General features: G+C 35.9%; 2 protein-coding genes across 5 annotated transcripts; one reads left to right on the plus strand and one right to left on the minus strand.

The window, feature by feature from the left end:
* Positions 1 to 4,654: 4,654 nt before the first annotated feature.
* On the minus strand, positions 4,655 to 26,089 carry LOC114245088 (dystrobrevin beta). Of its 4 annotated transcripts, XM_089736027.1 has the most exons (21): positions 25,800 to 26,089; positions 25,303 to 25,506; positions 24,237 to 24,453; positions 23,726 to 23,811; positions 22,943 to 23,094; positions 22,664 to 22,772; positions 21,266 to 21,432; positions 21,065 to 21,192; positions 20,618 to 20,721; positions 20,023 to 20,114; positions 19,896 to 19,934; positions 19,121 to 19,233; positions 17,906 to 18,077; positions 14,605 to 14,705; positions 13,931 to 14,019; positions 12,916 to 12,978; positions 11,627 to 11,722; positions 10,226 to 10,276; positions 7,459 to 7,541; positions 6,190 to 6,236; positions 4,655 to 5,258 (listed from the first exon to the last, which is right to left on the minus strand). In XM_089736027.1, exons 2-20 carry the CDS (start codon positions 25,475 to 25,477, stop codon positions 6,222 to 6,224), a joined length of 2,052 nt encoding a protein of 683 aa, XP_089592153.1. In that variant the 5' UTR covers positions 25,478 to 25,506; positions 25,800 to 26,089; the 3' UTR covers positions 4,655 to 5,258; positions 6,190 to 6,221. The 4 variants fall into 4 exon arrangements, with proteins under 4 accessions (XP_089592153.1, XP_089592155.1, XP_089592154.1 ...); XM_089736029.1 differs by lacking the exon at positions 10,226 to 10,276 and having other exon boundaries at positions 4,697 to 5,258; XM_089736026.1 differs by lacking the exon at positions 6,190 to 6,236 and having other exon boundaries at positions 5,060 to 5,258.
* LOC149500580 (uncharacterized) lies at positions 14,741 to 17,401 on the plus strand. The gene is made up of 3 exons (XM_089735959.1): positions 14,741 to 15,338; positions 16,434 to 16,622; positions 16,939 to 17,401. Exons 1-3 carry the CDS (start codon positions 15,134 to 15,136, stop codon positions 16,992 to 16,994), a joined length of 450 nt encoding a protein of 149 aa, XP_089592085.1. The 5' UTR covers positions 14,741 to 15,133; the 3' UTR covers positions 16,995 to 17,401.

Consider the following 26,089-nt stretch of genomic DNA (forward strand, 5'->3'; position numbering starts at 1 on the left):
CAGCATTGCAGGAAGTTCTTCCTGGTGAAGACTATGAAGATCAAAGATGGCTGCGCTCCCTTTATACTTGCTGGCAGCACCTAGCGGCTAAAGATGGAACTAAATTGACGGTCTATGGTTGGACATAGACAAGGAATCTAAGCTAAGTACACACTGCTTCTTCATAATACAATGCTGTATGTTTTCCTTCTCGGCACATAATATCGGTTTTATTGTTATGTAAAACCGTAATATTGATGTGCCTTTGGAAAACATACAGCATTGTATTATGAAGACGTGTTTGTTATCTGCTGGTGAAATTATTAAGTACAACGCTATGATGAAATAGGTAAAGCCATAATAAAATTATGAAGCGCAATGATAATGTTCATAATTTATATAATTATTAAATCGAAAAAAACAGTTGTTAACTTCCACGTTAATTCAATAATTAAAAAATATTTATAAGTTTGTAATAAACATTTTATCTTGTATATACAAGAAAATGTATAAATTGTATAAATGATGTATATACATAATGTAGAAGTAAATGTGTTGAAAAAAAAGAATCGTGAGGATCTTTACGAAGCTCTATTATTCGGCAATAATTATTGTAAACGTTTGGATGATTTGCAATTGCCTCTAGAAAGTATTTCGTCCATTGGTTCATTATCAATCCATCTCAGAGGCTACTGCTGATCTACCACTTCTTAGAGATGCGTTGATGCCATTACCTCGTAAGGTTGAACGAAGACCAGTTTCCAATTACAGTACGGGATGCCGCTTTTGTGACAACACACATAGTTAGAAAAAAGTCCTTACGAATCTTACCGGGCATGTCTTTAGTTTCATGTTTAGAAAGCACTTATGCAGATTATTGACGAAAATGGATTTCAATTTTAGACCCAAAGACTGGTATCAGAAAGATGTTTTTCTCTGTTATCAAAGAAACTGTCTTTAGAAATGTTGAGCAAAGTAAGGTCATTAACTCTGCGTCCCGTAGCCAGCAACATGGTTGTTGGTGTCCTTCAAGCTACATTGAGGCGTGATGTGGTGGCTGGGTTTGAAGAAAACCAGTTTAGAACTATTCTCGGATCTCATGTGAATGGGACTACACTTAGTAAAATTGTAATAAGTAGTTGAATTTTGTTTAGCTATTCCGATGGCTTTTTTAAATTAGCAATTTTTATTAGAGAGCTTGAGAATGTTTGCTGTCCTACATGTATTTCGCCCACAGAAAGTCGACAGCGCTGCTTTATGATGCAGAAGGATTGTTTTATAGGCAAAATTTTCTTTTTGGAAAAGAAGAAAGAATTTGGCAACATCTGCAGACTTAGGATCAATTTTAAAACTGTAGCACCATATGCACCATCTTCTAGTTGCTGGTAAGTATGCTGACAAAGTGGATTGACACCAGTTAATTTTCAACAAATCTTCTCCTGTTTAGACCAGTCATTATTTGTACAACCTCCCCCCCCCCTTTCTAAGCTTTCAGGGTTAATGTTTAACCTGTGGAGGAGGCAGGTTTTGGATTTCGTGCGAGTTATCTAGCGTTCGGGATCTGAGGGCTTGGAAACCCAAATGCTTTCGCTCAGTCTGGGAACACTACCAGGTAGGTTCCCTAGACACTGTTGAAGTGAGTCAGTACTTTGGGGAGAAGGTTGAGAGGAGGAATTCTCCATGCTAGTTGCATCCTCTACGGTCTGCTGAAGGTATCCAATCTTGGTCGGCGAATGGGTTTATATCCGGATGACCCCACTTTCGAAAAACTTTTGTGGTCACTTGTGGTAAAAAGTGCCATTTCGCAGGTTGATTTCCTCGTGATAGCCTGTCGGCTATGATGTTGTATCTCCCCGAGAGATAAGCTGACAGTTTTCTTGAACTTATCGCTTAGGTTTAAAAATCGAAAGGTCAACGTTAGTGAAATACTTTCAGATTCATTTTGATTGTCACTACCATTGCAAATAGCTCTTTTGTGGGTGAGCCGTTTCTGTTGTTGAGCTGACCATAGACAGGACGTTAATATTTTGTCTAATTGTAACCCCTACCCATGTCCGAAGCTTCCGTTGCCAGGAAATGGTTGGTTTTGGGTCTCGGCAATGTTTGACATGTGGCTCCGCGTCAGCATTGCATTTGTAACTCCTACACATGTCCGAAGCTTCCGTTGCCAGGAAATGGTTGGTTTTGTGTATCGGCAATGTCTAACATGTGGCTTCGCGTCAGCACTGCATTTAATTGTTAACACATGCAGGATGGCCTGTTTTTTACCCCTTTTCTTGAAACTTCGCAAGAAAATTTGCAAGTTAGCATAGATTGATGTAATTCCGTCAGAGTTTGAGTTAGGATGTTGTTGAGTGGCCACTTCGTTTCTCGCAATTTTCCATCGAATCCCTAGACATGTCATCTCTTGAGCCAGTGTACTAATTGATTTTTTGTAAGGCTGACTTGGCAGCCCAAATAATCCAAGAGCTTTACAGCTTATGTGGCCTGAAGACTCAACTTGGACTTCTTTTGATGGACCTGGTGGGATTTGCGTAGGTGGGATAACACTCAACATCCCTTTGCACGCAATGTTTCCGCGACCGAGCATGCTATGCAAGCAAAAAAGGTGTATTTGTCTTCATGGACCAAGAAAAAGTCGCGTAGGTGACTTCCCTATGTACGTAAGGTCTTCGCGACCGAGCATGCTATGGGAGCAAAAACGTTTATTTGTCTTGGTGAAACAAGATCATGTCGTGTAAGTAAGCTAGCACTTCGATTTTGCACGCAATGCCTCCGCGACCGAGCATGCTGTGGAAGCAAAAAGGTGTATTTGTCTTCAAGGACCAAGAGAAAGTCGCGTAGGTACGTTAACATTTGACTTCCCTATGTACGCAAGGTCTCCGCGACCGAGCATGCTATGGGAACAAAAACGTTTATTTGTCTTGATGAAACAAGATTAAGTCGTGTAGGTAAGCTAGCACTCGACTTTGCACGCAATATCTCCGCGACCGAGCGACCGAGCACCCTATATAATGGAAATTGACATGCCAGCCCAGATAATCCAAAACCTTCACAGCTTCTGCAGCCTGAAGTTTCAACTTGGATTTGTTTTGGTCGACCAAAAGGAAGTCGTCTAGGTAGACTAGCACTCGAGTTCCTTTTGCACGCAAGGTCTCTGCGACCCAGCATGTTATGGAAGCAAAAAAGGTTAATCCAAAAGCTTCACAGCTTCTGCAGCCTGAAGTTTCAACTTGGATTTGTCTTGGTCGACCAAAAAGGAAGTCGTCTAGTAGACACTAGCACTAGAGTTCCCTTTGCACGCAAGGTCTCTGCGACCCGCATGTTATAGAAGCAAAAAGGTGTGGCTCTGAAGCCAGACCGAAGGGTAGGCATGTCATTTCATACTAACTCATAAGAAGGTACCGATTCCTTCCTGGAGGTACTGATACTGGTACCTTGGTACTGATCCTCAAGAAGTATCGACGAAATTTTGCGACTGATACTAGAAAAATATTCCTGAGAAATGTTCAATTCTATCATCCAGTCCCCTGGGTGGAGAAAGTTTGGTACCTAGGTGTCCGAAAACAGAGGTGTTTTATCTTTACGACCTTGTTCAACTCTCGAAGATCCAAAATTGGACGCATTGATCCGTCGCTTTTCTTCCGCAGAAAAAAGGGAGTTTTTTTTTTTTTTTTTTTTTTTACGGTATTTGGTAACCATACATGGTTTACAAATTATTACAATTTTGGTGGCACTCAGTGCCTCCCGTCGGTGTCTTCAATTGCCCCCCTCTGGATTGTGCCAGATGTTACAGACTATGATTGTTTATAATGTTTGGCTTACCTTTTGTACGAGATCGTGACAAATAGGATTGTAGCCCTCCGAGGGACTGAATAGATTTCAATTTACTATTATCAAACAAAAATTCCTCAATGAGTGGTGCGTTGGCAACAGGATACTTTGTTAGAGACCACGGAAATTAAACTTTGACGTGTTATTTCTATACATACGGCCCTTTTTTCCGTATACAATTTAAAACGCTTTTTACGGGTAACTTGTACGACGGAGACGATTTGTCAAAGTTTTCAGTAATTATGTTACAAAGATTATTAGTTTAAATCTGTTGTGTTTTTGTCAAAATTTCCGTATTGACGAGATCAATTTGTTTACAACATTTTTCGTTACATTCAATTGTTACACACAGTTGATGCATTATTAGATTTACAACGTCACTGACCTGGTGGGATAACGAGCCGATTCGAAGATCGACCGTTACCTTTGAATCCCGTCGTTTCTTACGCAGAGACTCCTTTTGTTCTTTTTCGCTTGACGAGCTGTTCGAACGCGAGGCGTCTCCATCGCGTCTCGCCTGGACATCTTCCCTCTCGGAAATTATGGAGCTTGACTCAACATCACCTCCAACAGATGACGCGTGATTCATGGCGTCCGATGATAGGATTGGTAAATAATACTCGTAATGATTGCAAAATAACACTCATAGAAACACAAAATAAATATTTTTTGCAATTAATAAGAAGTCGAATAAATATTTGTGGACTTGCGACTTCACAGTACGAAAGTACACAACGCTATGAAGATCAAAGATGGCTGCGCTCCCTTTATACTTGCTGGCAGCACCTAGCGGCTAAAGATGGAACTAAATTGACGGTCTATGGTTGGACATAGACAAGGAATCTAAGCTAAGTACACACTGCTTCTTCATAATACAATGCTGTATGTTTTCCAAAGGCACATCAATATACCAAAATTTTGTTCTCAAATGTAAATCACGGACATTAGCTTCAATCTGAGCTCACATCACTAAATTTTATTTTAAGTCGGTATATGAGAACGTATCTTTTAATTTCGCGTATACTATCTTCATTTGATTTTTTATACGGCGACGAATACAGGAGATTATAATACAACGACATCTATTAAGAAAAATATATCGAACCAACAAAACAAAATATGCGCAGTCATTCTCATTGGACATACACAGACTACAACACAAAATACATATTTATTTATTACACATAATAGGAGAAAACGAATTAATTTTGTCTTTAATAATTAATCGTTCCAAACTATTAATATTTACTCCGCGATACATAGATGGCGCTAGTGTCCGTGATTTTTTGAGGGTCGGTACTTCTGCAGTATATAGTATTTATATATTAAAACTAGTTAAGTATATAATAGTCATATAGTACATAGTGCTTAGTAGGTTCGAGTACGTGCGGTTATGTCCGAGGATAGTAATGTCCCGTGCGAGCCGGCAGCGGAGGAGGCGTATCCTGAAAAGTACAAAATAAGTCTTTTTAAGTTTTAGTCTTGTTAGTCTTAGTCATTTAAGTTTTATACTTATTGCTTAGATGGGTGGATGAGTTCACGACCCATCTCATGTTAAGTGGTCGCCGGAACCTTTATTAGCCGGAGATTACTGGTGGTAGGACCTCTTGTGAGTCCGCACGGGTAGGTACCACCACCCCGCCTATTTCTGCCGCGAAGCAGTAATACGTTTCGGCTTGAAGGGCGGGGCAGCCGTTGTAACTATAGTGAGACCTTAGAACTTATATCTCAAGGTGGGTGGCGCATTTACGTTGTAGATGTCTATGGGCTCCAGTAACCACAACATCAGGTGGGCTGTGAGCTCGTCCACCCATCTAAGCAATAAAAATAAAAAAAGCCCATAGATATCTGCAATCAAAATGCCCCCGCCCACCTTGAGACGTAGGTTTTAAGTCTGTATTTACAGTAACACGGCTGCCCCAACCTTCAAATCAAAACGCATTATTAGCTTAAGGCAGAAACAGGCAGACTTGTTGTATCTACCCGTGCGGGTTCACAGGAGGCTCTACCACCATTAAATAATTAAAACTACATCAACATCTCTTGCTTTTTATTGTCATTATGTTATTTACGGCATTTTGTTTTCAAAAATCCGAACCGTCTGATGTGGTTATTGCAATTTCCAGGTCCGTACTTGGGAGTTTAGTACCTGTTTTTCAACAGTTTTTACAGTAAACATAATTAAAACGTTGCCACTACGACAGATGGCGTTACTCATCCCAGCAAAACAATATCTTAATATTTTATTTTTAATTGTTTTTTATTTCTGTAAAAATTTATAGCTATTAACATGTTAAAACTTAAAATAAATAAGCTTTGATGAAAAAAAAAGAAAACATAAAAAAAGCAAGCAAACGAAAAATAAATAAAACAAACCTCAAAAAATAATTGCAAATTACGTTTCGTGACTAGGTGCTTATGCTCTGGAAAGAAAAAGAAAAACAAAACGGTGACTGACAAAATAACATATAGCAGAAAAAAAAATAGGGATGAAATAAATATACTGTCAAGTGCACTAAATATACAATTTGCAACATGTAATAACACCTAGGCCGGCACCCCTATTTATTACCGTCAATGTCATAAATATCGACTGAGGAGTTAACAGGAGAATGAATAGCATCGTTCTCTGAGTAGTACATTGTCCATTACGATCATCAACCCGCACTTACAGGTGGTGGGGTGACTGCTCATGATAAACCATCATTCTGTCTGAATCTATTTAACCACCATTCTGTCTAAATTTGAGATAGCCGTCATGAAATACATTTAATACCACCCGCCTCGGATAGCGCCATCCTTGTCACGATGTTCATCGATTGTTATAATATATTGGCATTTTCACATGATTTACGTGTAATATCATTTGCTAAACTAGTAGACTTTTACCATGTAACAAACTATATACAGGATCTAATTTATTTAGCAAAGCTAAAACACGCTACATGTTCGCATTGGGAGATATTTAAAGGATTAGGTAATTTAATATCACTTTACCCGGTCAACGCATTACATCCAATTGACGTAAGACCCTTTGGCCTTTTGACTTTTGACGTTTTACAGTGTGTTAAGCAGTGTGACCATATTTTATTTTAATTATCCTAGATAACTAGTGATAGCGACATCTTCATTGCAAGTTCCGAATGACAACACAACTACAGGGCTACGGCAAAGATCTTCTCTTAATCGTTTCCCCAAAACCTACCTAAATCGGAAACCTGGATCATAGAGCATTTACTTTCATAAAGTATGATTTATTCAATTCGGAATGTATATTATAGCTTAACATCAGAAATATGAAGGTTGGTGAACTCCTACCGTGCGAAATGGTAATATACCTTAAAGCTAGCGCTTAAGACTGAAATTCAACTAGATAAGGAATTATATTAAATAGGATAATATGTGAATATACCACTCCTAAGGCTTAGGAACGAAGTAATAGTTTTTTTTTTATAGATTTCACAGTAAATTACTACATAATTTAAAAATTATTCAATAGATCACATAAACAGAATTCCAAGTAGAATGAAATGTGAAATATATGAATGTGAATGAAATGAATCAAAACATGGCGTGAGTGGGTTTTGTATTCACAATCGTGCGTCATAAAAGCTTTATAGTTATGAAGTTTACAAGAAAACTTACTTGTACATTAGTATCGTGTAGATAGTGTCTCGGCGGTTGAGGTCTAGGCATTGGCTCGTCGCTATCATCGTCCTCTTCAAAATCTATATCGTATAGTAATTTTAAAACATAAAAATCAATTCCACTTTTGACACAAGCCAAACTAAAAACTAAGTTTTTTTTTAAATACCGGGAATGCTGATCAGGATATTGGATTAAACTAGTGAAAATCTTGTAATGTCATCGATCCTTGATACCAGAATTTTCAAGAAAATCTTGAAGTTGGCAAGTTTTTTTAATGATAAAAACCAAACTTGTTTTCTATGAAGAGAGTTAGTATCAAATCTTTAAACCTCCCGAAATAGTTTTAAACTTCTTTCATTAACAAAAATTATATCCCTAAATGACAACATAAACGTTATTTTATTTCGATTCAAAATTGCTTTGAATTTTCAAATTGCAATAAAATTAATGAAATACAAAAAAAACATATGTATTACTCATGTTATTTCTTAGTATGTATTTTACATTAAATTTTTTGGTCACACATATCCTATGTATTTTCCATTTAATTTTTTGGTCACACATATCCAAGCTTATTATAGCTATCAAGCTATAATCCGAAAAAAGGTTGCCTCTTTTTTAAGACGAGTGAGAGACAGTAGTAATGGCATCCTCGGGATGATTGCTTCTCGCGCTGATTGTCCGATCCAACATAAATGGATGTGTATAATTACCGGACAAGACTGACATATCCTTATTATTATTTTACTCTTCATTATGAAATGTGTATGATTTTCTTTTTTATTTTATTTTTTCTCCAAATTGATTGACTGATTGACATAATGATAGCTAATATTGACATAGAGTGGTTACTACTGTATTGATATAATTATGTGTTTCTAATTCATTTCCTTTGTATATTTAATTAATTGAATTAGTATATTGTTCATTTTCTATTTGTATTGTTGAACTGTTTGTGTGCTGACTATTGTATTATTATTATTTTATGGATTTTTTCTGAAATAAATGTTTTATTATTATTATTATTATTATTATATCCGAATAAAAGTTTACTAAGTTACGCAAAATCCTAAATACCAAACAAAATGGACGAAGTCACATTCAGAAGACATGCAAATCCATGCAGGACTGAGTTAGGAATCAGTTTCCAAAACATTGACAAGTTTTGCGTTTTTTTTCCTCAATTGATGAGTTGAAGTTATACAATTTTCAAGAAAACAGAACATTCAAAAGGTTGCTTAGTTAGAAAATTTATTTCTAATACAATTCAGTATTCAAAATGTAGTCCCAACCTAATAGGAGGTTTCATTGATTGAAGACATGAGTGGATGAAGGGGTTAAATACAATTTTTAAGATTTTTTAGTTTTTACATTGAATGAGGGTGTTATGCGCCTATAAAACATATTAGTCCTTAAAACGCCGGGTTTAAAGGCTATTTTTAGAGATTGCATGTGATGAAGGAGTTATGTAAGAAAAAGTACAAGTAACAAAAGATTGATGCCCGTTTTCTTAATATTAACAAATTGTATCATATCGCCTTCATCCACTCATGTCTTCAATTCCAAAGATACCTTAGTTCAGCGGTGACGTCACAATGTAACCAATGTTAATACATTGCGGATTATTCTATAATTGTTTTTTTATGTCAAATTCGAACTCGAGGTTAATTTAAACGCGATTCTTAATTTTTATTAACGTGATTCTAATGCGGAATTTACATTACGAAATTAGTGTCATGCATGTTGAGCTCAGTTTCACGAAAGTAGTTTCGATATAATATGGGAAAGTAATTTCGTTAAAAAATTAGTGTCGCGAAATCCACAGTATCGCATTAACCATGGCGCCTTCAGCATCAAAGCTACAATTTTGCTATATTCAATGTAGCTAAAGAAATGCTTATATACCTATAAACTTAAAAAAAAAGACTATCAAGAAAAAAGAAAGACGTTGGTAGATTCGAGGATGGTTAACTAAGGATAAGTTAGTCTCTGAATTAGCCGATGACGATCCTGAGAGCTATAAAAACTATTTTCGAATGAGTGAAGATAATTTTGATTTTTTACTGTAGGTGTTTCGGGTCCCACAGACACCCCTGTTGCTGATATTCACTAATGAAATCTATATTTTTATCTGTACTCCATCGTTGGTTTGCCATTTTCAACGATCGAAGCGCGCGCGAACTCAAAATACACACGTCCGCACAGCGTAGGCCCTTTCGCGACATTACTTTCACGTCGCGTCTACACTACTTCATTACTGGTGGTAGGACCACTTGTGAGTCCGCGCGGATAGGTACCACCGCCCTGCTTATTTCTGCTGTGAAGCAGTAATGCGTTTCAGTTTGAAGGGTGGGGTAGCCGTTGTAACTATACTGAGACTTTAGAACTTGTATCTCAAGGTGGGTGGCGCGTCCACGTTGTAGATGTCTATGGGCTCCAGTAACCACTTAACATCAGGTGGGCTGTGAGCTCGTCCACCCATCTAAGCAATAAAAAAAAATAAAAAAAAATTATAAAATTAGTTGCATGACACTAATTTCACCAAAAAATCGCGCAGGCCACGAAACTTATTTACATTCATGAAATTATTGCATGCATTACGAAAATATTACTATTATTATATAATTTACTAATTAATTATATAAATATGTCAAGAAATTAATTTCATGCCACTAATTTCGCAATGTCAATTCGCCTTTAATTATTTTTTGTTATATACGGACTCACAATATTCATTAAGCTTAAACAAACTATTGGCACCTACCTCTTTGCTTTCTCGAATCGCCTTTAACCGTATCTTCGGTGTCTGAGCCCTCTGGAAAACATTTACCAATTTGACGTGACTGAAAGCTAGACCGGAACGGACAACTTTTCAAACTTTAACTTTAAAACCCTTTATGAACATTTCAATGCAGAGGTGCTTTCTAGGAATATGCCTTTGGAGACTGCCCCTTCCACGTAATCTAATTATTTAAGGCTTTTTTGGTTGCTCTGAGTGGACAGACATGCTCGCGCAACACTTTATTGAGTGATACCCGAGGCTCATAAATGCCTCAACGTGTTCATCTTAGACATCGCTTTTCCGGTCCAGCTTAATGTACTTCTGTACTTTAAATTATCTTAAACCTACATAGCATGTTTTTTTTTTATTGTTTCTTAATTCGAAAACAAATTAGAAAAATGTTAATATTTTTTATTTATTATAATCAGTTTTGAAGATTTACTTATTATTACAAGTATTTCAAAATAAGGGTTTTCATAAGTCAAGGGTGTGATTTGTAACAGTAGGGTACTATCTCACGTACAATCCTATACAGTATAAATAGGCACAGTAGTTCAGTATACTTTTCCCCTATATTTGCCGGTTGGCATTTACTGACACATAAAACAAAATTTGAAAACAGTTTTAATCAAATTTCCAAAAAAAATTGTCTATATGAAACAAAAGCGACAATTTAATATACACGAGTAGAATTTAGTTTTTGAGGTGTCCGATCCCAAAACACCCTGTATACTAATAACATGAACTTAACCAAACCATACGTCAAGCCGTAAGTGTTTTGCCATCACGATTTCTTAGTGTTATTTGCTTGCTCTGTATTAATATTACTAACAATATTCTAGGCTTACTCCAAAAAGATGTTTTACATCTGGTGAACAATAAATATCACTCTTATATACGGGGAGTTCGAAAAGTTGAAAATAATTTTAAGCATGCAGTGCGCATTCAATAAACATCCATTGTCCAGAAGACTGCAATATCAGGAATAAGTTATAACGAAAATATTATAGAGCTTAGAAAATAGAGAAAGATATTTTGAAGAATGTCATGCCCAATGCACTTTTAAAATTATTTTACCTAATCATATTTCAGAACATGCTTCCTGTTTATGTAAATATAAATAATATATTATTAGATTTGTTGATTTGGGAATAGAATCAGTTTTATCGTAGTGACGTGTTTTTTTTTATTTACCTCGCAACTTTTTTAACAAATAATGTAATTGTTGTAAAACTTACGACTTAAAATTATTTTACATTTGCATTTAATAATATAATTCCCAAATTATTGTTTCATTTTTAACATTAACGTAACTACAATAAAAATAATTCACAATTCGAGGGTAGGTCATAACATAATTTACTACATGAAATCGAAACTAACCTGAATTGAGCTCTCTGACCAGAGTGGACATGGCGTTCGTCACAGAATCCGCAGCGTATAGAAGGTCGCTCCTTAGACTACGGTTGTCTATGCCCACTGCACACAAATAAAATAAAAATATATAGTTTTTTTATTAAACACACGGCTTACCTCACAATTAAGAGTAATAGAAAACCTTATCAACCTAAAGAACGATGCTGACTCAGAATGGGAATCAAACCAGGTGACCGTGGCACAATAGTAGCAGCTTTTAATTTTGATGATGTTTGATGAAGTTTTATATCACGATATCTTCTATCTATATATTCTACTAGTGGCCCGCTTCGGCTCCGCTCGGGTATTTAACGAAAATTTTAACGATATTTGATGTTGTTTTATTTTTTTTAAATAAAAGAACACTTATTGCGGCATAACTATAATAGTTAGACATATACTGTCGGGACATTTTTTGTAAATAATAATGTGTTCTACAAAGTCGTAGTACATTATTTTATTCTATTATCAATAGTTTTCGCAGGGCGCGTGATGTAAAGAATATTTTACGTAATTTTTTACCCCTTGGGTTACATTATTGGAGTTACAGTAAGGATCCCTAATTTTTTTCATTTTTTTAATTTCAAAAAGATTATAAGCCTATGTCACTCGAGAATAGTGTAGCTTCCAAACAGTAAAATAATTTTTCAAATCGGTTCAGTAGTTTCAGAGCCTATTCAATACAAACAAACAAATCTTTCCTCTTTATAATATTATAGTATAGATATCTTTTAGATTTTGATAAATTTGTCTTTTAATATGGCGCACCGGATAAAAAGTGGTTACCATAGCTGGATGTTGGCAACACCAGGGATACAACCAAACAGCTCGGCCAATGGACTTGTATCCGGCTAATTTTATAAAAAATAAAAAAAAACCAAACAGCTGGATACCGTTGAGGTTACCAGTAAATGGTTCGTCTGATTTTTTTTAATGCTTAGATGGGTGGACGAGCTCACAGCCCACCTAGTGTTAAGTAGTTACTGGAGCCCACAGACATCTACAACGTAAATACCGCCACCCACCTTGAGATATGAGTTCTAAGGTCTCAGTATAGTTACAACGGCTGACCCGCCCTTCAAGCCGAAACGCATTACTGCTTCACAACAGAATTAAGCTACGTTATCTGGCACAACGTTGTACCTATTAATAAATAATAGCTTATATACATCTATAATGTATTTTTTTAATTCCAATAAAGTTTCACATAGTGAGTAAGTAATACATATTTGTGAAATGCAATAAATAAAGCTTACTTGTCGTAGGCCTTTGGTTCTGAGGGAAACATCTCGTTTCATTGGACATGCTCTCCATTGCACCTAAAACGAATTACAAATTATTATTTTATCACTGAATATTATTAAGAAAAATGTTCGACATTCTACAATTTAAAATAAAGACGTGTTTTTTTTCTCCTACCTATGCTGATAGCCTTGAGAGGCTCTTTCAGCCTCACCCTAACGTGTAGGTGAGCTCACGGGGCCCAAGCCGGAAGTTTTTTTATTTATTGCTTAGATGGATGAACGAGCTCACAGTCAAGTTGGTGTTAAGTGGTTACTGGAGCCCATAGACATCTTCTACAACGTAACAATAAAAAATATATATAATATGTTGATTTTTTTAAAATTGAATCAGATAGATTGAGAGAGAGATAGAGATGCTTTATTGTAGACGGTTACCGTTAAGAGCGATCTCTTCCAGACAACCATCAGGTGGACAAGCATCACTATAGGAAACAAATTACAGGCGGCTGTACTACTTGTACCCATCAATTGAAATATAAGTACATAATATATGTTACTGGTGGTAGGACCTCTTGTGAGTCCGCGCGGGTAGGTACCACCGCCCTGCCTATTTCTGCCGTGAAGCAGTAATGCGTTTCGGTTTGAAGGGTGGGGCAGCCGTTGTAACTATACTTGAGACCTTAGAACTTGTATCTCAAGGTGGGTGGCGCATTTACGTTGTGGATGTCTATGGGCTCCAGTAACCACTTAACACCAGGTGGGCTGTGAGCTCGTCCACCCATCTAAGCAATAAAAAAAAAAAAAAAAAATGTATGTATGTACGTATTATGTTGCCGTTGTAACTATAATGATACCTTAGAACTCTTATTTCAGGGCTCCGGTAACCACTTAACACGAGGCGGGTCGTGAGCTCGTTCACCCATCTAAGCAATAAAAAAATATATAGATATATTATAGATAGATATTATAAGATAAGATTTTAAAGAAGTTTACGTCACACCCTATATGTAGCTAGCGGACAGCTTACCGAGACTGTGCGTCATGTCGATCCGCTCTCTCTCGCCAAGAGATGGCGTTTGCGGCGCGCTTCTCACGTTGCCGCGGCCGCTCGTGTCTCTGTTCAATAACATTTTCATTACTTTAATACAATTTACCAAGTCTACAGTTAACCAATTTGGAAGATGAATATTTAAAAAAAAAACGTGTGCAATTCACACGTGGTAGAAGTGAAACCTTCAAAAATAAAAAAACAATTATCCTAAATGTCAATATTCTAAATGTCTATATAAAATGTTGTCATTAGTAAATAATTGTAAATCATCTTTTATAGCATGAGTTAGCACCCTCTGTGAATTGATATTTTCACTTCACGTATAATCCTAAATTAAAATTCACTACAAGAGGTTTCATACACACGTTGGTATTAAAAAATCTCATAGATGGCGCTGTATTAAAAAAACACTATGGACTTATTTTTTCGTTTCATCGAGTTTGAAGTCAAAACGATTCTAAAATAGTTTCACTGCAAAACTTTTTTCCTCCAAAATAACTGTTTAATTTATTTGACATTGAAACGTTTCGTTCACTACTTTTACCATTTACTAATAATAGTAATATCCACAAATAATCTCACAATAAGGTGGCTAAATTAAAAATATACTATATTTGTTTATTATACAGGTATGTTATTTAGCTATTTACCTTTCCGGTGCAGACGGTTGAGTTTGAGCTCCCGGCAAAGGTGGACTTTTGGTTGATCTAGGAGACGAATTGGGCGTCGAACGCGGTGATGATTGTTGTGTCTGAAACAACAACAAAAAAAATGTAATCTGTAGATTTGTAATAAAGATGACGATTCTCAAAGAATTTATAAATTTTTTTATGACGATGATGAAAAAACACACACTGTATATAAACAAAAGAATTTGTCGCGAAAAAACAACATACTCAACATAACATACGAAATAGTGTGACACGAAAAAAGCATTTAAATCGTAAACTTTGGCATTCGTTATTTACAAGAGGCGCAACATAAAACTATAATAAGAATTTTAATGACGCTAAAGAATTTAGTTAAAGCATAACAAATTCTATGACTTTTCAACAATCACAAGAATTCCAATAACAAAATGATAACAAAAAATAACAAAGTTAACCATAAAACCGTACGTACTATAAATTAAAGAGCATTTTTATTCTAACCCAAACCTCTTAGCGGAGTGCCATCGGGATGTACTATCCGATTTATATCTTTGTTACCGGTTTGTTCTACGTCACTAGTCTTCCTCAAACGAAAGACGAACGTATTTCGAACGCAAGAAATGTGACTTCAGAAAAACAAATAAAATGTACTTCAAATTATTTGAAATCATTTACGGACTGCTTCAATGACGACATGCGACACGATGACGGCTTGAGTGATTCTACTTCGAGAGGTGAGTCCGTTTTAGCTTCGGAAGCGGTTATTTTTTGTGACCGTATCATTCTTTATTTATTTATTAGGCACACAATATACATTACAAGCTTAAAAGATACACAATAAGTAACAACAAGTAAAAAATCGGGCTTGTAGCATAAGCCGACCAAACAAATGTGCTGAGTGTGTATACAAAGTTCCTTACAATTATGATAACGAGAAACTAATCTAACTTATAATATAAGAAAATAATTTCACTCACAATATACATTAAACAATTATACTACTTAATCTACTCTAAACATTAACATAGAGGTTGTCATTGAAATTTTTTATAAATGTCGCTAACCTACTTTTTTTCCTACCTATCTATGCTGATAGCCTTAAGAGGCTATATCAGCTTCACCCTAACGTGTAGGTGAGCTCACGGGTCTCAAACCGGGAGTGTTGCTAACACTGGCCCTAGCGAGAGCAATGCTTCGCAGAATCTACCAACGGATCGGCAACGCGACGCACTAAGAAGATCCGGCGAGAAACTCAGTGGGCTGTGTCTATTGGTTAACTTCCTCGTCGAGCCCTTCGTCGCAAGCGACGGGTTCGGCGAGGACGGTGACCGGTGCTTGAGGTACCTAAAAGCAGCCTTAATTTGATCGGGAGGATCCGTAATGACGTTCTTAAGGCCTAACCTATAAGTAAAAATGTGCAACTCTTTTGACGACTTTGCCAGATCGTTATAGATGCGAGACATTCGGGTAATAGAATTATAATATGATATATTGTTCTTGTAAATTAATAATACAAACACATTGTTTTGGTTTAAAACAATGTGTTCTTAACGCTCGCGTTAAGACACGTCCGATACACGTACCGATATCTAATACCTATAATCAAACTGCGCAAATAGTCGATATTCTGACGCTCCGCATTTTATACGCATTAATAGAGAGTCTATCTATCGACGGTTCACGTTCAAATTGTTAATAAACTCATTACGGTTGTATACTGAATTTTATTTTTAATTCATTCACTAAAGTTAGAATATCAGAATTTCACACAAAACTCACTTCTAAAATAACATATCTATATTCGAAGCCTGATTTTAATTTTATTTCAGAGGGCGGCAACACATATGAGTGTTTACAAGATTTGGCGCGAGTATTCAAACTATGTATGGAGAACGAGCCGCATTGGAATGAACACAAGAACGAAGAAAAATCGTCTGAAGAAGAAAGATCTCTAGATCACTCGTTCAAGCTGTTTCCGATTACACCGAATGACCACGACGCGCAATGGACGCAATCCAGTTTGTATACAATAGATTTTGGTTACAATATATACTTATGAACACTATCGTGATAATGAAGTTAGTTCACATCGCCCTAAGCACGTCCGGTAACCATTTAACACACCGTGAGCTCGTCCAGCCATATAAGCAATAAAAAAGTGCAGTTACATAAGTAATTATGTTATAGGAGCTAGTAGATATCACAATGCGAGTCGATAGTGGTGATGCTGACAATTCTAGGTGTTCTATACGATAGATATTCGAAAGAATAAAATATATTCCAAATGTAGTATAATTAAATGTCTAATATTAAAAAATTCTGCTCTTTTTACAGAATTTCACAAACCCGGACACGCGAAGAAGAAGTATTGTAATAAACATTCCGAATAATAATTTATACAAAATTACCAGGAAAAAATATTTTTCTCTTTCTTTTTTCTTAATAATTGTATACTTTCATTTTGTACTTTCATTTATGTTGAATATTTTTTTTTTGATTTGATTTGAATAAATTATACGACTAAATTAAATGTGGTAATATTTTATTTATTATAAGCTATTTGACTTGGCAGACTTCGTAGTGCCTCAATCGATAAATAAAAGACCCAAACTTTTGTATAAAATAAACTTAAAACAAACCAAAGGAATCCGTCCAAAGGGGGACACATCAAAAGGAAAACAAAATTATTATTTTTATTTAATTCCGAGCATTTTCATATTTATCTACCTTTTAAACCTTCTGTGGACTTCCACAACTAATTCAAGACCAAAGTTAGCCAAATCGGTCCAGCCGTTCTCGAGTTTTAGCGAGACTAACGTTAGATCTTTTTGTTACCTACAACTTTGCCGTTTGACTTTTTTCCATAGGACTTTTAGTTTTGCCGGAAATCGAGAAAAACCGTTTTTTACCCTTAACCCCCCCCCATCCCCTTCCCGACCTCAGATCGCCCGTAAATTATTTTTCCTTTCATTTTTATAATATTCCCCTCCTTTTGTAATGGGTTTTATCCTACTATTATTTTCTTTCACTTTTCATTATTTTTAAAGGCTTCTACCCTGGTCTATATATATAGATAAGACATGTTTTTATAGTTACTTATAACGGACTTATGACGCACAGATAATTCACTATTGATTAAGATCACTTATGTTCACACTTGTTACATTTTTAGGTCTATATGCCACTATGTAAGAATTCCTATTATAAAAAATCGCACCCTGTACCCTGTACGTAACCCACTATACAGCGTGATATTTTAATAATACATTTGAAAAGCAATATTTATTAAACCAATATTTACCTTCAGCATCCTCATGAGTCCCTCGAGCTGCTGCATTAGGTGTTTCCTGGAGTCCTGAAGCGAGGAGAGATGTCCTTCGAGTTCGTCCTTCCGTTGTCTGAGGGCTCTCAGTTCCGACACTAGCGGCGGGGCTGACGTCGAACCAGCACCGGCTTCGGCTTCCTGCTGGCGTCTGTAGCAACACATTATATCAACTCACTAAGCGAAAATTAATTATACTATAGTAGAATTTTTTTGCAGTTTGGGTCATAAAACATAGCCCGGCTAGGGCGGTGAGCATGTTGCGCGGGCGCAACGTCATTATCAATTAAAACAAATGAGTCATCGAAGGCAGGAATACGGCGGCGGGGCGGTGTACGAAAAGCGGTGAGACATTGTTATGTTATGAGTCATTTGTTGTACCTACCTGCAAATTATAGGACATGTCGAAAAGAAATGTGATTTTATTCATTCGCTGTCTGAATTTCTTTAGTGACACAATGGCTACTCCTTTGTTTTGTACCAAAACGGCAGAATTTATTCAAAATAATATTTGCACGTAATGTTATCAACAATGTGTTAAAATTTTTCACTGGATTCAAAATAGATCCCGAAAAGTTAAAAAGTGTTAATTTCTGCCGTTCTCGTTAACTTGCTGCGACGATATGTGGTGTAAGTGTTCGATTAATGATTTTTACTTTCATTTTTATCACTAACCAAACAAAATGACAAAACTAAATACACTATCGATAACGCTTATCGACAACAATAATGCGCATCACTATACCCGTCCATAAGACTTTTCACTGGTGGTAGGACCTCTTGTGAGTCCGCACGGGTAGGTACCACCACCCCGCCTATTTCCGCCGTGAAGCAGTAATGCGTTTCGGTTCGAAGGGTGCGGTAGCCGTTGTAACTATACCTGAGATCTTAGAACTTATATCTCGAGGCGGGTGGCGCATTTACGTTGTAGATGTCTATGGGCTCCAGTAACCACTTAACACCAGGTGGGCTGTGAGCTCGTCCATCCATCTAAGCAATAAAAAAATAAAAAATAAAAGACTCGTGAGTAGAAGAGAGACCGAAATACTCGCTTCACCACTCCGATTGTTTATGACCCAAACTGCACGGACAAAATAATTTTACTATAGACATTGAATTCAATCAGACGAACGATGTTTGAATCTACTGACTGAATTCAGCACATCAACTATATAGTGTTTCGGGAGGACCTACCTGAGTCTCGCTATTTCCCTCATAATTTCTCGATTCTTAGCCTCCAGCTGTGAGATGAGCTCGCGCTGTTGTCGAGCCGCGTCCACTTCCGAGCCTTCGGACGACGAACGACCCTAGAACGTACATAATTTAATTAAGTAAAACGGTCATAAAAAATGATGCGGCGCGCAACTTGGTGCACGTGAATGAAGTGAAACTTCTTTTTCGATGCGCTGTGCATAAGGGATGCGACATCCTCAACATTTATATTATATATATTTTAAATCATAGATGGAAAAATAAATCTATATTAATATATAAATCTACAGTGGTTTTTACGGATGTTCCGTTATAACTACTGAACCATGCATCCGATTGACTTAAAACTTGGTATCCATGTAGAAAATACATGTACTTAATGGATAGGCTAATATTTATATTAGTGTTGGACTCCCTACACCAGTTGCGGGGACGATAATGATGAGAATCTTTGTGGGGGTGGGAAATAATAATGTTAATTTGAAATGCCCAGCGAAGCGGACGGTTACAGCTAGTATGTAAATATTATTTTAAATACTTCATTAATATATTGGACGCTCTCGTTGCTAACGCTCGCGCTGGCCTGTAACAGGTACACTACGCGCATGCGTTCGAGTGTCGCGCATTCACTCTCGCTCTGTCTCTTTCTAGTATGGTAGCGTTAAACGTTTAACGCAACCTTGTTAGAAGTCGCATTAGAAGTTTCACTTCAAAAATATTGAATTGACATTATATTTCGTACAAAAAGTATACGTACCAACTCAGGAGTCAAGGAGGCCGATCTTCCAGCACGAGGCTATGAAATGAAAAACATATAATTGTGAGTAGAGATAAGGATTTTAGTACATTTTAAATATTATATGTTCTAAATTCACACGTCCTACCATAGTCCGGTTTTCCTGGGCCAGTCTAGCCGCGTACCGCGCTATGAGGCGGTGCTCGTCGTCCACTCCACGCGATAGATGCTCTGCTATACCTGCCGCATAAATGTATTATTTAATTCTCAATTCTAATAAATGGCTTATTATAGAGTTCCATGTCATAAATGCTGCCAAATTGATTTAGATTATCCTTGGAAATAAAAATACCAATTTCGTTGAGTGAGTTCGAGGTAGTTTCTAAGTAATGTCTTAGAATACGTTTATGTATGAGTTAGCCAAATAGGATAAGCGGCGGCTTCCATGTTGTGATGTGTATTTGCTCCAATAACCACTTAAAACCAGGTAGACCGTGAATTTGTTTACCCTTCTATACAATAAATGAAGCTAATACCTATGAAAATATGAACGAGATGAGAAATAGACTAGTATTACTAATAATAAAAAATTTGGCAATTATTTTAATATTTTTTCTTTCAAAATGTGAAAGCGACAGAGACAATGTAATGTATAAAATGAATCTAAGTCTTGGGGTATCAGTCATTACGGTCGAATTTCGTTCTTCGGATGAACGCTAGTACAGATAAATATAGATACGTACTGCGGTGGGTGGATCGGGACGAACGCGAATCCAAAGAACCCGTGTTGACGTAGCCACCCACGTACTCCGGGAAGCCGTTGTGGGCCGGCACTGGGGACGGAGGCCTGATAACACACTTCTCATATAATATATTGCAAATACATTTTTTTAAAGGGTTTTTGTGACCTGGTAACTAAGTCCTTTAGGTAAAGTCTTATTTTAATATATACTCATAATTTTTATGAAAAATGATAATATGGAGTGAAATGATATTAAATGCAATGAAATGAGATGATATGGGATGAAATATAATCTCAGTAAAATGGTGGTCATTTACTGAGATTTTTTTCAGCGGACTTTTCGGACGATCCCGAGAAGTTACGTCCAGCGGCTTTCATTTTCCCACATTTGTGCACTTTCACAAATATAATATAATAATATATATAAAAAATAGTTTGATGCACTAACACAATATGGCTGAGGTTGAGCGTCCTCTCCGGTTGGTCGGGGTACCGCGGCAGCTGGGCTCGGGCCCGTTCGGGAACGCAGCGGAACGACTTCCGTAACGTAGCGCCGATCTGCTTCGACGGCGATTTCTGGAACAATTCATTCAACAATTCACATAACTTCGCTCTCCGCGTCGCCACCAAGCAGTCCGGCGGTACTTACGTATGAGGCGTACTCCTTGACCTCGTGGTCGTCGGCGTGCGGCGGCGCCGGGCGGCCCCGCCAGAAGCAGTCCTGGCAGAGCGTGCAGCTGGCGCAGCGCGTGCAGCGGTACCGGAAGCCGGTGAGCGAGCCGCGCCGGCACGCGCTGCACGACATCGGGTGCACCACTGGGGAATGCGAAAACGAACTTTGTTATTTCCATCTGAACATTGATACACCACTTAACATAAGATGGGCTGTGAGCTGGTCCACCAAAAAAAAAAACCAAGTCATAACACTCGAGGTCTATTCCAAATTATTCTCATTCTGAAGGAAAAATGTCTTAAGGTAATGATTCAGGTTAACTTAATCTAGAGACATTTTCATGTCATGTCATGTCATGAAGTAATTAATGGTTTATAAAAACACGCGCCGACATGTATATGTTACGGTAAATGTGCACGTTTACCTCCTCGTTTGGGTAATGTGCATTCAACTAACATTTACAAATTCAAAGGGAAGTCTACACTGAATTCACAATGACAATTTGGTAAATGTGAGCATGACATACAAAATACGAAATCGCAAGTGCTAGTAATGTGGTGCGCATGCGCATGTGCACCTCACCTAACCTACGACATGTTATATAATATGCAAAGAAATGTATGTTTTGTTTGTCATTTACATTTTTTAATTAAAATAATTTTCGTTATTAAAGCCTTTTGTATTATGTTTATTTAAATATATTTTTTACTGCTACAACATTATTAATTTATTTGTATTTACTGTAACTTTTCTTAAAACACTAAGCTAAGAGTATACATTTACCAAAACGTGAAGGCAACAGTACACATTTACTGGGAAACATACACATATGGGTACATATACATTATATTCAATTCACATATACCTAACTTTTTGGCAAATGTGCACATTTCCCAAGAGTGTACATTTACCGTAACATATACATTCAATTTTATCTACACCCCCAATAAGGCTGTCTTACTCCTCAGTATGTTTAAAATTCGTGGCATTAAAAAAGCGACTCTAAATCGAGTCTTTTAAAGTTTAGCATATAAGAAAATGAAATAGAATACTTTTGATATAATCTTATTTATATTTATAACCAGTGTTAACTGCAAGCATGTTTTGGTTTCAGGAAACATTCATTACAAAACAAGAATATTTTATGAGCTTGAATTTGAAAGGTAGTATAAGAGTTATTCCAATATATATCACACCCGCATCTATGTCTAGGTTGGAGACTACATTCTATGTGATGTGAACCCGATAATCACTTAACACCAGATAGGCTGTGAACTCATACCACTCTACACAATAAAAGATAATGCATTTAGGCTTCATTTTGATGACAGCAAAAATTGTTTCAGTACTTATTTCTAGTTATAAGTTACTTACCATTTTCAACACTGGCAAGGCGATGCAATAATGGTAGCCAGACCAGGCATGGAGGACCAGGATCAGACATTAATGTGTCTAGGAAGTCATTCACTGTTATCTTTCCATTCTGAAAAAATATATAACTTAGTATTAGTCAAATTCAAGTTCAAGAGTAATTGAAATGAATTTTTTTTTCCAGCAACACGCAACCACAGTAGAAGTATTATAATATTTAAAAAAAATGCTATATATATTAGTTCAAGTTTAACAAAAAAAGGATCCAATTTTTTTACATACCTGATTAAAAATAGTTAGTGCCAATGTATCATTATAACTAAATGATGGTGACTCATACACAGCTGCAGGCAAGGCCAGTACTTCACGTAGATAGTCAGACAGTCTCTTCATCAATAAATGACCATTACCATCTGATAATTGCGAAAATATATCTGTGGAAGATATAAACTCAGCTGACTAAAAGATTTAAGAAAGCAGATATCTATTTAATATTTACTTTATTAAAATGGTGTACTTTATTTTGTTTATGTTTTGTTAATAATTCTGTAATATTTTAACTTTATGATATACTTGATACATATATAAGACATAACCAAACAAGGTAGATAAATTACTCTTTATTGAAACACTATAAATATAAAAGAGCATTGAAATAACAAATACCATCCCTGTCTGGATTGGCATTATTTATTACACAAAATTAAAAGTTTTCAATGAAGAAAACATTATACAATGTGTATATGTATATGCATTTACAGAATATGTTTTGTATGGTATATATTTCTGCTTCCATACATCTAAATTTACATAATAATGTTTAAGCCAAAATTTCAAATAATCTAAAAATTACCAACATAGGTTTAGGAATGTATTTATTACCTGTTGCTTAAATATGTTAAGTGAGGGCTACAGTCTAACACTAAAATCACTTACATGAACAACTATTAGATTTAAAAACATCACATACCACCAGTAATTTCCATAGCTAATTTTGTAATACATTATTGGTTAATTTATCAGCGGTCGTTTATTTATTACTTAATTTTTCTAATAAATACTCACATCGTAGTTTATCCATTAGTTTACCAGCGCACATTGTAGCTAATGCCACTTTAATTGAGAATACTCTGATTTTTCCCACATTCTCACTGAAATAATAATTTTATATAATTGATTACACAAAAAATTGCAAGACATAATGTTTGTGACATAATCAGAGTAAAGTCAAAGATATGACTAGTATTTAAGTTGAAAATGTAAGTGTAAGCATAAAATGATGCTTTGTTTTGATCCTCTGAAATTTAAGTAACATAAAAATTGTATGAAAATTTGTGTACAGATTTACATTTTTGGGTGTTCAATTTAAGATAGTCTATCAAATTATTATTTTTATTGTTTTTGCAGGCAGACGAGCATATGGTCTACCTGATATTGAGTGGTTATCGTCGCCCATGAACTCCAGCAATGCCAGGGGCAGAGCCAAGCCGCTGCCTACCGCCTATCTCTTCAATTCTAATATTCTTCTATAAACTTCTATCAGGAATACATGTAGATATAAAAATAAATCACTCACCCAGTACTGTATGCTGACAACAGCCAGTTTAAGAGTAACGCTGAGCACGCTTCTACTGAAACTTGGTGTGCAGGCGGTAAGCGTTTATTCAGATTATGATACAGAGATGACACTAAAGTTTCTAATCTTGTGACGTTTACACAGGCCGTTGGCTCTAATGTATTGAGTGCGTTCTCACGAAATGCTTCTATCACATTCCATATGTCTATGACATGTACTGAAATACAAATATCCTTAATTGAACTTGCAAATTGACATCAATAAGTTATAACCATAATAGGTAAGGGAATGGACTCTATGTGAAGGGACAATTGGGTAGACACGAGTTGAAGAAGAAAATTAAAACCTTAACCATATACCATAAACCATTACGTTCTTCACCATCACTCAAAGTTCAACGAAAGGGGAAGATAAATGACAAAACAACTACAATTTCAAAACTAAGATTGTAGTAAATAGTTTAGCTTGCTTATTCAAAAACAAATTCAGCAGTAAATGTTAAAAATATATCTTCCAGCATTACATTGTTTACTCTGATACTAGTTTCTATCTGGCACTTAAATTTACATTAAAAGTAAAACAGCTTTGAGACTGTTTTATAGGAATTAGGTAGAACTTTTAATCATATTACATTAATTAACTCTGTATTGCCGCAGTATTTATGTATTAAGGACAATAAGACTTCAGTTTACTGAAAGTAAATGTTGCCATATGTATTTGTCACTAATAGATTTCTTTAGCCAATCAATATATTCATCATCATCATCATTCTTTCCTATTACCCTCTGCTGGAGAGTAGGGCTCAAATAATTTTTTTTCCATTTACATCGGTCTTGGGCAGTCTGTTCTAGCTCCTCCCACGTCATGCCCAAGACCCCTAGCTCCTGCTCCACCAAGCGACGCCAAGTTGTTATATATTATGTAAATCAATTTACAACACTACAGGGTCTAATAACCACTATTGCAAAAAGAGACCCTTATCTACATTCATGTTGAAAAGTTCATATTATTCAAAATAAGTTATTAAATAAATAGATTGTTATTGTTCTAACTATACATTACTCACAGTTGCATTTCTTTTGTACAAAGCGCAGTTTACAAGCTGTTCTGTATGATGCAAATCTGATTAGATCAAAGTTTTGTTCTCGCATTTCTTGTAGAAGTTGTGAGCGAGGATCTGCGGCTGCAACAACATTGGTGACTGGAGGTATACCTCCTATACTTTCACGATCCAAAGACATCTTGATAGGAGTTTTAATACTGCTAATACCTGAAATATAAACTCGTTATTTATTACAATATGTTAGCGCAGGTAACCGACCGTATATAAATAATAAAATGTGGTGTTAAAATTGTATGATTCATTGGATTAAAATTAATAAGCTGTTTATTATCCCAAATGACAATATTATAAACTATTTTTCAATAGCGTCTTATTATTAATTCTTTGTATAAGATTTCCAGAAACTGTACCACTTACAAGTTAAATTATTTGCGCACTTATTCATGTGTATTTCGAAATTACAATTTTGTAATAAATTAACGAATATTGAGAAATCTTACCTTTGCTTATCGGTTAGCTCATAATTTTGTTGACATAACGATAATATATTCACAACGAACCGCTGGTTTGTTTCATAGATCGATTCAAAGATAATATTAGTAACTTGGCTTTTTCTTGCAATATTCTTTGGGAGTAAATCACTTACTTAAGTTAGTCGTAGTAAAATTTGTGTGTTCAGTATAAAGATATCATGCACTATTCTTAATCCTACGTAGAATAATTATTAATGCTTTACAATTTAATAATTCATAAGAGCTAATAAATTAAGGAATTATGTATCGAAATCAAC

This window comes from Bombyx mandarina, chromosome 20 (assembly GCF_030267445.1).
Source record: "Bombyx mandarina strain Sakado chromosome 20, ASM3026744v2".
NCBI classification, from domain to species: Eukaryota; Metazoa; Arthropoda; class Insecta; order Lepidoptera; family Bombycidae; genus Bombyx; species Bombyx mandarina.